The following is a 15,394-nucleotide window of genomic DNA, read 5'->3' as shown; positions in this document are numbered from 1 at the left end:
TAGCATGGGTTGGACGGTTCAACTGGGGTCTGTGAAGCCAGAAGGCTGCATCAGGCCCAGTCTGATCTGGCAGTGTTTCTACGGCTGGATGCCCTTCCTAACACCAACCACTCCGTAAGTGTAGTGGGTGCTTTTTACGTGCCATCCGCACAGGTGCCAGATGGAGCTGGCAAACGGCCACGGACGGATGGTGCTTTTTACGTGCCACCGGCACGGGGGCCAGGTGAGGTTGGCAACGGCCAAAATTTCTTGTTAATTTGTTCCAAATATCAGCTTAATAATTAATTACTAGGTTATTTTACAAAATTCTTCATTATTTTCTGTATCAGTTGATACAAAGACATTGTATTTCAATGGAAATTTGGTAACAAAAGGGTTTCATGTGTAGAAAGTTAATTTTGTGAGAAACAGTGTTGTTATTGTTGGTTCTTGTCAACAATCATTCATTCGCATTGGACCTTCAAAGCCATGAAAAAGAAGAGATCTTTTACTTGAAAAAACAGGTAAAGGTTAGTGACAGGAAGGGCATCCAGCTGTAAAATAATGCTTCGATAACATACCAGTCTAACCCATGCAAACATGAAAAAAATGGACATAAAACAAATGTGTGTCCCCAAAAAGTCTTAGGTTTTTGAAGCTGTACAGCATAGGTACTCAAAATAGGTGCTACTGCTCGCTGGTGGGTATTGAGAGGGTCCAGGTAGGTGCTGGTGTCTAAAGGAGCAGTGGATTGGGGGACACTTATGAATTTATATTATTATGGTATTGTATACAAATTATATAATATTAAATATCAAATGATTCATAGTATATATAAATTAGTAAAATATAAGATTTTTATTTATACATAAAAATAGGGGTGGAGTGCTGAGGGTATTATGTGACCATAAGTGGGGTAGTGGCCCAAAAATATTTGAGAACCTCTGCTGTAAACTATTATGAAAAGTTGCATTATCTATAGCTCCTGTGTATCCATGTTTCAGGAATTCAGCTATTAACCAAATATTACTGAAGCTAACAGATAGTAGTAGGAGGAGGAGGGTAAATGTCCAAGTGGATATCGATTTGACCCTTAAGGTTGTAGTCTGAAATTTATTTAAGACCTTTCATCATATATTGGAGCATAACTATTATATATAGATCGCGTGCAATGTCTGACATGCATTCAAGTCTAGGTGTTGTAGCAGAGAAGGAGACTCTCATCTTCATATAATTAATTTATATCAATTTGGTCCTGGTGCTCTATCCACTATAGTATCTGCCTTACTATAGCACTGGTCATGACATACAGCATGTCCTTGGCATCTAAACCTTGTGGAACCCTCACCTCTTCAGGTCCTTGAGAACAATTAACAGAATGCTAATAAAGGTAGACCGAACACTCAGCGCTGTGAAATTACCTATTTGTTTGTGTATGTGTTTGGGTAACAGATTGACAGGTTCACTCCTTATTATAATAGACTGCATCAATGCTCTTAGGTATCGGATCCTCTGGTGATGTTACATCTGCAGAAGACTTGTTATCTATCCCGGATGAGATTTCTCTCTTCCATTTCAAAATCAGAAATAAACCCTAATCTTTAAAAACTCCTTTGGAGATATTTGCATTTATTTACAATATATTTAGTGTCCCTAACTTTAGGGTCACAGCAAAGAAATACACTACAACACAATTTCTTTTCCTCAACAAACCCTGCCCTATTTAACACTGTCCTGAAACAGATCAAAGAGGAACAAGATTCCACCACCTTTAAATGGAAAATGGACAAATTTCTTCAAGGAATTCCAGATAAGCCACCTATACCTGGAAACAACTCGCTTAACAAGAACTCCTTACTCGAATGGACCATGACGCCACAAAACTTGACTTAAGGATTTAGCTAATCCCATCAGGTGGTGCTATTAAGTTAGAAATGGTGGTGAGCTGGCAGAAACCTTAGCACACCAGGCAAAATGCTTAGCGGTATTTATGCTGCTACGTTCTGAGTTCAAATTCCGCCAAGGTCGACTTTGCCTTTCATCCTTTTGGGGTCGATGTAATCGACTTAATCCATTTGTCTGTCCTTGTTTAGCTCCTTGTGGGTAGTAAAGAAATAGCTATTAAGTTAGACATGGCCTGGACCAATCTTTATTTGAAACATATCTAAGATCACAATTTATTAGTCATTGTTGCTGTTTGAATTTTGTTTTTTTCTTGTTACAGGAGGAGATGAGAAGAAAGATACCAAACTTAAAGACTTCGTAAATCATCCAACTTTTTCTGTTTCTCAACTCCGGCGTTTTGCCATCAGTTCAGGAGGACTTCTGAAAAGTGCAAACAGAAAACGATGTTGGCCAATGCTTTTAGACATCGATGTAGATAACATACCTCCAGCACCAAGTAAGTTCCTCTTATCTCGTCTACATTTTCATTTTAATTTTTTATTACTAATAGGTGCAGGCTTGGCTTTGTGGTTGAAAAATTTGTTTCCCAACCACATGGTTTCAGGTTCAGTCCCACTGTGTGGCACCTTGGGCAAATGTCTTCTATCCTAACCTCAAACCAACCAGAACCTTGTGAGTGGATTTGGTTGAGGGAAACTGAAAGAAGCCTGTTATGTGTGTGTGTATGTGTGTGTGTGTGTATATATATATATATATATGTGTGTGTGTGTGTGTGTGTGTGTGTGTTGGGCGGCGAGCTGGCAGAACCATTAGCACGTCGGGCGAAATGCTTAGCGGTATTTCGGCTGCCATTATGTTCTGAGTTCAAATACCGCCGAGGCCGACTTTGCCTTTCATCCTTTCGGGATCGATTAAATAAGTACCAGTTACGTATTGGGGTTCGATGTAATCGACTTAATCCCTTTGTCTGTCCTTGTTTGTCCCCTCTTTTTCACCCCCTGTGGGCAATAAAGAAATATATATGTGTGCGTATGCTTGTCTCTCCTTGTCCTGATATTGCAAATTATTGTTGGTTCTTGCATTTTCCACTTTACAGACAAATGCATATCATACGCCTCCTCTTAAACCATGTCTCTTAGTTCTTCTCATCATTCACACTGTCCCTTTCTTTCACATCTGCCCACCCCCCATACCGCACTAAACCCTAAACCCGCCATGGGTAATATTTTTTCATGGAGTGGGTGACATAAGACATGACTTGTCATCTGGCGGGTCACCCTACTGAAAGGAATTCAAGGTGGTTTTTATTCAGTGTGCCATTTAGAAAGTCCTATGAACCACAGTTTGCCAATGACGGCCCTAAATGTTGCCAGAATGTCCATTTCTAGTACTTTCTTTTTGTTCACATGGATATACAGAAAGTCAAGCTGAACATCAATGGTATTGGCCTTAAAAAGGCGGCGAGCTAGCAGAAGCGTTAGCACACCGGGCAAAATGCTTTGCGGTACTTCGTCTGCTGTTACGTTGTGAGTTCAAATTCCGCCGAGGTCGACTTTGTCTTTCATCCTTTCGGGGTCGATAAATTAAGTACTAGTTACGCACTGGGGTCGATGTAATCGACATAATACCTTTGTTTGTCCCCTCTATGTTTAGCCCCTTGTGGGTAATAAAGAAATAGGTATTAGACTTAACATTTTTGGAGGATAGACAATCATCATCATTTAACGTCCGTTTTCCATGCTAGCATGGGTTGGATGGTTTGACCGGGGTCTGGGAAGCCAGGAGGCTGCACCAGGCTCCAGTCTGATCTGGCAATGTTTCTACAGCTGGATGCCCTTCCTAATGCCAACCACTCCGTGAGTGTAGTGGGTGCTTTTTACGGGCCACCAGCATAGGGGCCAGAGGAGGCTGGCAAATGGCCACTATTGGTTGGTGCATTTTACATGCCAGCCAAGGCGGCGCTGGCATTGGCCACATATGGATGGTGCTTTTAACATGCCACCGGCACAGGTATCACAACTGAGTGTAGATATTGCTTTTCCCTCTATTCTGTGAAGGTCAGGGAACACTGTCTCCTCCTCCAGACAGTATCATAAAAACGAAATGAGTAATTTAACTATAATTTCTACAAACACCCTTAAACCTTTTTTAATTTGTTTTCTTTGCTCTGTTCCAGAACTTTCAGTATTAAAAACTCATCGAGACTATGAGCAAGTTCTCCTGGATGTTGAAAGATCTCTTTCGAGGTTTCCTCCAGGTTTGTATTGGATTATGTTATTGTTGATGGGAGAGTAGGGGTTGGCTGTATTGATGGGAAAGCGAGGAAGGAGAGTAGGGGTTGGCTGTATTACTGGGATTACTCTGAGTAAGAAGACTTTGGGGACGCAAGATATATAAAACACCACAACCCTTCCATCTGTCCTTCTGCAACGGCGCTTGCGGTGGTTTGGCCATGCATGTCGGCGTCCGGTGTGTGAACTGAGCCGTGATGTCCTTCTCCCAACTGGCGGAAACGCGTGGGCTGGCAGCTGAAGACCTGGGTTACGACGATCAAGGACCTCTCCGTGCTCACGGGACCGCAGGTGGTCGGCCTGCGCCGATGGAACCGTGACTGGCTTGCTATCTCCAGTGAACTGGCACAGGACTGTCATGCGTGGGCTGCCATGGTTCGAGATGCCTCGAGGGTGGTGGAAGAAGCCGACTCAACCCACCCAGGGTCAATGTCGCCACAAGTACAAGTAAGTAAGAAGAGGAATGAGGAGACACTAAAAAAGGAAATTTAGTGCTTCATCTGGGGTGTGAGATGTAATAGAAATGAGGAGAGATGGGATAGAGGGATGCGGTTTGTTAATTCAGAGAAGTGAAGGGTGTTGTTGTGGCAATGGAAGTGACAGAAAGAGAGGTATTTTGGGTGTCTAGGGTTTTAGGTGTGTTGATGTTTGTCACTAGAATAGCCTTTGAATATGATCTTGGCTGAGTGTATGAATGTCTGTGTATGTGCATTTCTAATAGCATGGGAGATATAAAACTGTACCTTAAGGAACATGACAATTGATAGTGGGGGTGAGAGAGAGAGAAGGGGTGTCAGTAGTGCACACTATAATAATAATAATAATTGTGTACAGTGCTCAGGTGCACTACAACTCATCTAAAGTGTATATATAATCAGGTGTAGTTTTGGCGGATTTCGGAAAGCATGAGGGCCTTAAAGGATGCAGTGTCATGGCAGTCAACAACTGATGCAGGCAGTTTATTCCATGCTTCAGCAACTCTGAGCGTAATAATGTGACAGAAAACCTTCAATTTTTTTCAAATGAGAAATTGGTGAGGTTGTCATCCTGATGCAGTTGACGATTTTATCACAGTGTTCTTTGTTCTTCTTTTTTTAGGTATGCGAGAGGATAAACGATTGGTTCTTCAGGATAAACTTGTGGTCCTCATTCTTCATGTTCTGATAAATCATCCAGAATTGCATTATTATCAGGTTGGATATTCTTATTTTTATATCATCAATTCATTTACTAAAGCTTTAATATTTTAATATCATTATCCCTGTTTTACTCTTTTTACTCTCTTTTACTTGCTTCAGTCATTTGACTGCGGCCATGCTGGAGCACCGCCTTTAGTCGTGCAAATCGACCCCGGGACTCATTCTTTGTAAGCCCAGTACTTATTCTATCGGTCTCTTTTGCCGAACCACTAAGTGACGGGAACGTAAACACACCAGCATCGGTTGTCAAGCAATGCTAGGGGGACAAACACAGTCACACAAACACATATATATATATATACATATATACAACAGGCTTCTTTCAGTTTCCGTCTACCAAATCCACTCACAAGGCATTGGTCGGCCCGGGGCTATAGCAGAAGACACTTGCCCAAGATGCCATGCAGTGGGACTGAACCCGGAACCATGTGGTTGGTTAGCAAGCTACTTACCACACAGCCACTCCTGCGCCTATTTATGTTCTGAGTTCAAATTCCGCCGTGGTAGACTTTGCCTTTCAATCCTTTCAGGGTCGATAAATTAAGTACCAGTTGTGTACTGGGGTCGATCTAATCGACTGGCCCCCTCCCCCAAAATTTCAGGCCTTGTGCCTAGAGCAGAAAAGAATATCATCACCCCTGTTTTACATCTGCTTTCCCTGCTATTCAAAGATACTGCCCTCTCAGACAGACTGGAAAGGGTCATGTCTTGCTTATATATCTTTTACTTGTTTCAGTCATTGGACTGTGGCCATGCTGGGGCTCTGCTTTGAAGGATTTAGTCAAATAGACTGTCCACAATACTTTTGTTTTTAAGCATTGAGATAGGAAGAAACTAGGGTCTTTCATAGAAATATTATTAATAAAAAAGTTGGATTTTTTTCTTTTAATTCTTCAACCTTTTAACTGACCATATCTGGCCCAAATATCTTATGTTTTACATTAAAATTTAGCAGATCCAGACTTTTACACCTATGCTACAATGTCAAAGCTACAAGATCATGCATGATTAATTCAAAAGAATGTGAATAGATAAACATAACATTTGACAGTAATCTGAATGCAAAAGGGTTAAATAATAGAATTTTAGGAATTTTAGGGTTGTGACAATTCTAGAACAGTGGAAGTTGAAGAAAAAAAATCTAAATGTAGGTGCAGGAGTGGCTGTGTGGTAAGTAGCTTGCTTACTGACCACATGGTTCTGAGTTCAGTCCCACTGCGTGGCACCTTGGGCAAGTGTCTTCTACTATAGCCTCGGGCTGACCAAAGCCTTGTGAGTGGATTTGGTAGACGGAAACTGAAAGAAGACCGTCGTATATATGTATATATCTTTGTGTGTCTGTGTTTGTCACCCCCAACATCGCTTGACAACCGATGCTGGTGTGCTTAGGTCCCCGTAACTTAGCAGTTCAGCAAAAGAGAACGATAGAATAAGTACTAGGCTTATAAGTCCTGGGGTTGATTTGATTTGACTAAAGGCGGTGCTCCAGCATGGCCGCAGTCAAATGATTGAAACAAGCAAAAGAAGTAAAAAAAGAAAAATGCTTGATATTTTAAAATTGTTGTTGAATATTCTCTTTCTCTCTCTCCTGTGATAAATGATACTGCTAACTTTGGTGTTATCTCTTTGATATCTCAAGGGCTACCATGATATTTGTGTTACGATCCTGCTGACTGTTGGTGAAGACCTTGCATATGCCGTTGTAGATAGACTTAGCATCTCACATTTAAGGTAAATCGCAGTATTTTCCTATTTGCTTGTATTGAATTCTTTTTACTTTCGGCCGGAGGGGAAGAAGAGCCAGGTAGATTTTGCTGATGGCTGGCCAGATTGCCTTGTCTTTTAATTACATGCTTTTATATTGCAAGTTCAAAGCCTGTTGAAGTTAACTTTACCTTTTATCCTTGTGGGTCAGATGGGGTTGATAAAAAGTCAAGTGATTGCATCCTTCTTTATAAATATGTGACCTTCATAATCATCTTCATCATTGCTTAACATCCACTTTCCATGCTGGCATGGGTCGGATTGTTTGACAGGAAGCTGGCTAGCAGGGAACTGTCCAGACTGTCAGTTGTATGGTTTCTACAACTGGATGCCCTTTCTAATGCCAACCATTAGGCTGCTTTTTAAGTGGCACCAGCACCTGAAAGGACCAGCCTGTATGTGTGAAAGACAGTGATCATGCTTAGCTTGACATGCCCTAAGAAATTGTTATTATAGAGGCAGTGACTTGATAGAGTTGTTAGCATGTCGAAGGCGGTGAGCTGGCAGAAACATTAGCACGCCGGGCAAAATGCTTAGTGGTATTTCGTCTGTCTTTACGTTCTGAGTTCAAATTCCGCCTAGTTCGACTTAGCCTTTCATCCTTTCAAGGTCATTTAATTAGTACCAGTTATGCTCTTGGATCGATGTAATCAACTTAATCCCTTTATCTGTCATTGTTTGTCCTCTCTGTGTTTAGCCCCTTGTGGGTAGTAAAGAAATAGGTATTTCGTCAGCCTTTACGTTCTGAGTTCAAATTCCGCCTAGGTCAACTTTGCCTTTCATCCTTTCGGGGTCGATTAAATAAGTACCAGTTACGCACTGGGGTCGATGTAATCGACTTAATCCCTTTGTTTGTCCTCTCTATGTTTAGCCCCTTGTGGGTAGTAAAGAAATAGGTATTTCGTCTGCCTTTACATTCTGAGTTCAAATTCCGCCGAGGTCAACTTTGCCTTTCATCCTTTCGGGGTCGATAAATTAAGTACCAGTTACGCACTGGGGTCGATGTAATCGACTTAATCCATTTGTCCCCTCTATGTTTAGCCCCTTGTGAGCAATAAAAAAAATAAGAATTGTTAGCATGCCAGACAAAATGCTTGGTATTTCGTCTGCCTTTACATTCTGAGCTCAAATTCCACTGAGGTCAACTTGCCTTTCACCCTATTGGAGTCGATAAAATCATGATCGATGTAACTGACAAGGCCCCTCCCTCAAAATTCCAGGCCTTGTGTCTATAATAGAAATAATTATTGAAGGTGGCGATGGAGAAGGGAAAGTGTTAGACTAAATACATAGTGTATAGGTAACATAATCTTGTAATAGATATCTTGAAAATAGGACATAGATATAGCTTTGTGGTATAAATACCTGGTAAATACAGGGCATAGATAATGTTTGTGACAACTGTTTGTTAAATAGAAGGCAAAGACGATGTAGTTTTGTCTTTAGTATCTTGTTATAGTATTTTAGTTTTATCCCCTTCACTATTTTCTGGGTTCAAAATCCCACCAGGATCATCCACTCTACCGTTTGTACACCTGTGGTCAATAATATAACCATGTAGGAGCACTCCGTCGGTTGCGACGATGAGGGTCCCAGCTGATACGATCAATGGAACAGCCTGCTCGTGAAATTAACGTGCAAGTGACTGAGAAATCCACAGACACGTGTGCCCTTAACGTAGTTCTCAGGGAGATTCAGCTTGACACAAAGTGTGACAAAGCCGGCCCTTTGAAATACAGGCACAACTCATTTTTGCCAGCTGAATGGACTGGAGTAACGTGAAATAAAGTGTCTTGCTCAAGGACACAATGCACCTCCAGGAATTGAATTCATGACCTTACAATCGTGAGCCGAATGCCCCTAACCACTAAGCCATGTAAGCATTAATTATTAGATGTCGTTAACACCTGCCCTGTTAAGCAAACTAGACTGACCAGTTGATCTCTGAATTGTTGCTATAAATAGCCATGTTCTGTGACTGAAATGAGTAACCAATCTCTGATGAGGCTACTAAAATTTGAAACCAGTTGCTCTGATCTCTTTATCACAGACTGAATATGCCATCATTCATGATCATCAATATCATTTTAATGTCCACAATGTATCATTCTTATATGGCTCTGATGGAATTTGTTTAAGTAATACTTGTTTTCATCCAATCTTTTAGCCAAGAATATTGAGACAACTTCCTATCTTATTTGACTAGATGGAAATTAAATTTGAAAAAAAAATTCATTTTACTGTTTGTAAATTTTAAAGATATTTTCTCGTTTTTAAACTGAGATTGATGTTGAGTGAAATTCTTTTTCTGCTTGTTATGAACATTCTTTCTCTTTCTGTCTTTGTTTGCCAGTGACTATATGGGTAGCACTATGGAGAGGACCAAAGTTATAATGGATTATGTTTTCCCAATATTGGCCAAAGTTAATCCTAAACTTGAAGCCTATCTTCAGAAGTAAGTCTTTTATTGATCTGTTTTTGAATAGAAAGTGTGGCAGGGAAGTGTGACTGTAATGGGAGGCTTGTGGGGATGTGTGAGAGTAATGAGAGGCTTATGGGGAGGTGTGAGAGCAATAGGAGACTTGTGGGAAGTATGAGAGTAACGGGAGACATGTGGGAGGTGTGAGAACAATGGGAGACTTGTGGGAGGTGTGAGAGTAACGGGAGACTTGTGGGAGGTGTGAGAGTAATGGAAGGCTTGTGGGGAGGTGTGAGTAATGGGAGGCTTGTGGGGAGGTGTGAGAGTAATGGGTGGCTTGTGGGGAGGTGTGAGAGTAAGGGAGGCTTGGTGGGTGGGGGTGAGAGTAATTGCAGACTTGTGGGAGGTGTGAATGTAATGGGAGGCTTGTGGGAAGTAGATAGTTTAGCTAGAGACTTGTGTAAAGTGGGTGGTGATTGGCTGAAAACTTTTGAAGAGTAGGGTCTAGTTGGAGACTTGTGGAAAGTGAGAGTTTAGCTGGGAACTTGTGGGAGGTGAATGGGATTGTGTGAGTCTAGTGGAGTTTGGGTGAGGGCTTGTGAGTAGAGTGGAATTTAGGTGGGGGCTTGTGTGAGTCGAGTGGAATTTAGGTGGGGGCTTGTGTGAGTCGAGTGGAATTTAGGTGGAGGCTTGTGTGAGTCAAGTGGAGTTTAGGTCGGGGCTTGTGTGAGTTGAGTGGAATTTAGGTGGGGGCTTGTGTGAGTCGAGTGGAGTTTAGCTGGGGGTTTGTGCGAACCGAGTGGAGTTTAGCTGGGGGTTTGTGTGAACTGAGTGGAGTTTAGCTGGGGGTTTGTGTGAACTGAGTGGAGTTTAGCTGTGGCGTCTAAAGGAGTCTTTCGACCCTACATTGTCTCTGCCGTTTACCAACTGCTTTACATAGTGTACTCACTACATTTTATTGTGGAACTATTACTAGTGAGTGGCCTTGTACCCTGAACAAAACTAAAATATCTTCTACTTTATGCTACCCCTATTTATTCTGTGTAATGTGGTAGACGGAAACTGAAAGAAACCTGTTGTGTGTGTGTGTGTATGTATGCATGTGCCTTTGTGCATGTTTGTCCCCCATCACTGCTTGATAACAACCGCTATTAGTTTGTTTGCATCCCCTATAACTTAGCAGCACATCAGAAGAGACTGATGGAATAAGTACCTGGCTTTAAAAGAAAGGAAAAAGCATGGGATTGATTTGTTTGGCTAAACTCTTCAAGGCAGTGCCACAGTATGGTCACAACCCAATGACATACAAATAAAAGCTAGGTAATATACATACATGCTATCAGTATTATATGCACTCTCTCTCATATATGTTCTTTGTAACTAAGATGCTTACACACACACATATATATATATATATATATATATATATACACACACACACTATTTCAATCAATTTTATTGTAGAGCTGAGGTTTTCACCACTTTTACTGCATGTGCACATTCTTTCTCTTATATACACTCTCTCTCACATATTCTGTATCCAGTTGGTAAGTCTGTTTTTACCACATGTACGCACACACACATGTACACACGCAGTGTTCAGTGTATAAGGTCTATCCTAAAAGAAACTAAACTTTAAAAAAAACAAATTTCTTGCTTGTCTTCCATTTTAACCCTTTAGCATTAAAACTGGCTATATCAGGCCCCTAATTATTCTACCTGTTTCCCTCTTAAAATCATGTGGTACAAACATTTTCAGATGCCTGCTCCTTCGTCAGGCAACAATTTCCACAGATCAACACCCAAATAGCGATGTGATTACCACCCTTTGTTGTGGACATCTTCTCCACTTGAAAAACTGGTACAGCTCAAACAATCTTCTCTATTGGTCTGTTGTAACATTAGAAAAATCTCCATAAATATTTTTCTGTTTGAAACAGAACTTCACACAAACCCTTCTCTGTTTAATTGGTGACAAATCCCCGAATTTAAACAAACAGCTCATGCTAGCACATGTAAATTGATGTGGCTTTGTGTGACTGAAGATCAAATGCTCTTACACAATACTGCAGTCAGATGCACTCTGCACCAGTTGGTTGGTGAGCTGCTTTTCCAAGTTCAGTTTCTTCTTGGCCAGACCTCACACACTGTTATCTATCTTAATCCCTTCCATTACAAGGCTGGATTATGCAGAATCTTTGTGTGTGTACTGCCAGTAATATACATCCTGTGTCCAATACAAATACTGACAGCCTCATTTATTTCTATTGCAGAGCTGATATATGCATAATCATATCTCGACTCGACTGGCTTCTGTGCCGGTGGCACATAAAAAGCACCATCCGAACGTGGCCGATGCCAGTGCTGCCTCAACTGGCTCCAGTTCCGGTGGCACATAAAAAACACCATCCAAACGTGGCCGATGCCAGCGCCACCTTCGCTGGCTGCCATGCCGGTGGCACGTTAAATGCACCAACCGATCGTGGCCGATGCCGGACCCCCCCCCCCCGGGCACCTGTGCAGGTGGCACGTAAAAAGCACCCACTACACTCGCAGAGTGGTTGGCGTTAGGAAGGGCATCCAGCTGTAGAAACTCTGCCAGATCAGACTGGAGCCTGGTGTAGACCCCGGTCGAACCGTCCAACCCGTGCTAGCGCGGAAAACGGACGTTAAACGATGATGATATCCTTACTTGCTCTAATACACACACACACACTCACTCTATATCCAATATACATTCTGACTCAATCACTTCTCTTGCAGGGCTGAAGTTGGTACAATGTTCTGTCTCAGCTGGATTATCACGTGGTACGGTCATGTGTTGAAAGAATATCGTCACATAGTCAGGTTATACGACTTCTTTATAGCGTCCCATCCATTGATGCCTATATATGTTGCTGCCGCTGTAAGTTTTTAACCTTTCTCTCACGTATTGCAGTGACACATCTCTACTGTTCACTCATCATCTTTCTGCTTCTGTACACGATAGAATTGATAGCTGGGTTAATAGGGGTACTGTTCATTAGAGTGTCGGACAATGGTTTTATGGGTGACTGTGGTCCCAAACAGTAGGGTGTTGGTGACTATCATCTCAAACCATAGCTTGCTTGTGACCAGAGTGTTTAAAAAATCTAGGGTGTTGGACAGATGGGTACTGGTGACTAGGGTGTCTGACAGTAGGGTACTAGTTGTTCGGGTATTGGACAATGGGGTGCTGGTGATTAAGGTGTTGAACAGTAGGGTGTTGGACTGTGGGGGGATGTGGTTGACTAGGGTGTCAGACAGAAGGGGGCGGGGGATTAGGATTTTGGGCAGTAGGGTGCCGGTGACTAAGGTGTTGGTCAATAACAGTTACACATAATGTGGTCCACCACCAGTTTCATTTTACTACCCTTGTGCTCTTCCTGTTGCCAACCCTTACCTGTTTTCAAGTAAGGGATTTCTTTATTCCACAGGTTTTCAAAAGTGCAGAGTGACCAGTCGTAATGTCAACATCATCACTGCTTTGTTCAAAGCAATAACAAGCATGCAATATAAACATAATGCACATGCTCACACACATACTTTTGACATATATATATAAACGGGGACACACAGACACAAGAAGCTTTCTGTCATTGAAATCCCTTCGCATGGCATTGGTCTGCCCAAGGCAAAAACGAGAAAACATTTTGCCAAGGTGCTGTGAAGTGGGACCAAACTTGTGAAGTAAACTTCCTAACCATATGGTCCGTACCTGTCTTTGGAAAGTCACTTGTCCTAAACTTTTCCCCTAACTGGTTGAACACCATGTAAGGTCATATGCTGTGTAAAAGATTGCACACCATGTAAGAGGTCATGTGTAAAATGTCAGACATCAGTTTTCTAGTTGAAGGTGTTGTATTCATAGTTGTTTATTAGGATATCAAAAGAAGGAATGAACAATTGCGAAAAATGGATTATCCTCTTTAGCTCATGGATTTATCAAATTTTGTGCCGAATAATGTCAAGCCTGGGGAAGCTGAAGAACTTTTAAGACAAGAAAAGAAATTCAAAGAAGGTTAGCAGAGGAAAAATTAAGGATTTCTGTTCATGGAATTAACTAATTTCAGTCCATCAATCTTTCTTTTAGCTTTATGTTCTAAGCTCAAATCTCACTGAAGTCATCTTTGCTTTTCATCCTTTTGAGTTCAGTAAAATAAATACCAGTAAAGCGCTGGGGTCGATATAATCGACTTAATCCCTTTGTCTGTCCCTGTTTGTCCCCTCTGTGTTTAGCCCCTTGTGGGTAGTAAAGAAATAGGTATTTTGTCTGCTGCCACGTTCTGAATTCAAATTCCGCCGGGGTCAACTTTGCCTTTCATTCTTGCAGGGTCGATGAAGTACCAGTTACGCACTGGGGGTTGATGTAATCAACTTAATCCCTTTGTCCTTGTTTGTCCCCTCTTTGTTTAGCCCCTTGTGAGCAATAAAGAAAATAAGAAACAATATTGTGAGGTAAAGTGCCATCAAATCTTGGGCTCCCATTCTCAGAACCCAGAACAGCTCCCTTATTCACTGGCCCTTGATTAATTGGAACTATAAAGAAACTAGCAGTATCGCCCGGTGTTACTTGGGTTTGTAAGGGAAATAATTATATAAGCATTTTTAGAGATGTAAAGTATAATAGCCATCTCAATATGGCTAACCACAAAGGGGGAGGGGTGTTACTGTAGCTTTTTACGTTCTGAGATTTAATAATAAATTTTAGAGAGTTACTTCCCTTATATATGTCAAAAATGGATTAAAAATGGGAAAAATTGATGGTAAATTTTTTTTTAAATCGTAGACTCATCGTAGACGCGCGCTAATACCCAGACGGTCTCGATATGAATCACGACTATAAGATACCCGGTTTTGGTTAAACTGCACCGCAAAATGTGGGAGTAGTTAGGAATCTAAATCGTAGGAGACAGACACACAACCTCACTTTTATATATAAAGATTTCCTCTATTTACATAATATTGAGGTCTCTTTCTTTCTTTTGTTATCTTACTGTTTTTACCAATATACATATATATATAGTTACAGAGATGTACTTGCATAGCAAGTGACTTGATCTGAGATCGTGTGCTGGAACGAAAACAGTTGCAGCGTTGAAGGTGTTTATAAGCCATTTAAGAAACACACAAAAACCGTTAGATTCACTTCAACATTTAAATTTAATTTGTCAAAATATTTTCGTTGCTTTGAGACCGCGACCTGTTAGCACGATATTTTTGTCAGTGAACAGGTCGCGGTCTCAAAGCGACGAAAATATTTTGGCAAATTAAATTTAAATGTTGAAGTGAATGTAACGGTTTTTGTGTGTTTCTTAAATGGCTTACAAACACCTTCCAGGCTGCAATGTGTATGCATGTATGTGTGTGTGCGTGTCTGTGCTTGTGATTGTCCTCCACCACTGCTTGACAACAAATGTTGGTTTGTTTACATCCCTGTCACCTAGTGGTTTGACAAAGGAAACAGATAGAATAAGTACAATGCTTACAAAAATAAAACTGGAGTTGATTCATTAAACTACAATTCTTCAAGGCATTGCCCCAGCATGGCCACAGACCAATGGCTGGAAAAAGCAGAAGAATAAAAGAATACATTCTCTGCTTTGGTCTTATGTTCAAGGCATGAGAAAGCTTGAGTTTACATGAGAAGGCCTAACAGACCTGGTAGAAACAGCAGCCAAATCTCCCTCAAATCACACCTTACTGTCTTATGTATGTATATATATATGAGCCAATGAGGGGGACCTCTACATGGTAGCTAGACCTGGTAGAAATAGCAGCCAAATTTCCCCCAAATCACACCTTACTGTCTTATCTAT

At 41.3% G+C, this 15,394-nt stretch overlaps 1 protein-coding gene across 2 annotated transcripts in view; it reads left to right on the top strand.

The window, feature by feature from the left end:
* The window catches only part of LOC115221407 (TBC1 domain family member 20), a 28,091-nt gene that overhangs the window by 5,173 nt on the left and 7,524 nt on the right, over nucleotides 1-15,394 (top strand). For both annotated transcript variants that reach the window (XM_036511021.1, XM_029791587.2), the window contains exons 2-7: nucleotides 2,204-2,380; nucleotides 4,061-4,141; nucleotides 5,274-5,368; nucleotides 7,014-7,105; nucleotides 9,492-9,593; nucleotides 12,321-12,462. In XM_036511021.1, the coding sequence (XP_036366914.1) occupies nucleotides 2,204-2,380; nucleotides 4,061-4,141; nucleotides 5,274-5,368; nucleotides 7,014-7,105; nucleotides 9,492-9,593; nucleotides 12,321-12,462 (689 nt within the window). The remainder of the gene's footprint in view (nucleotides 1-2,203; nucleotides 2,381-4,060; nucleotides 4,142-5,273; nucleotides 5,369-7,013; nucleotides 7,106-9,491; nucleotides 9,594-12,320; nucleotides 12,463-15,394) is intronic.

This window comes from Octopus sinensis, linkage group LG18 (genome assembly GCF_006345805.1).
Source record: "Octopus sinensis linkage group LG18, ASM634580v1, whole genome shotgun sequence".
NCBI lineage: Eukaryota > Metazoa > Mollusca > Cephalopoda > Octopoda > Octopodidae > Octopus > Octopus sinensis.
This window is presented reverse-complemented; position numbering and strand designations above follow the sequence as displayed.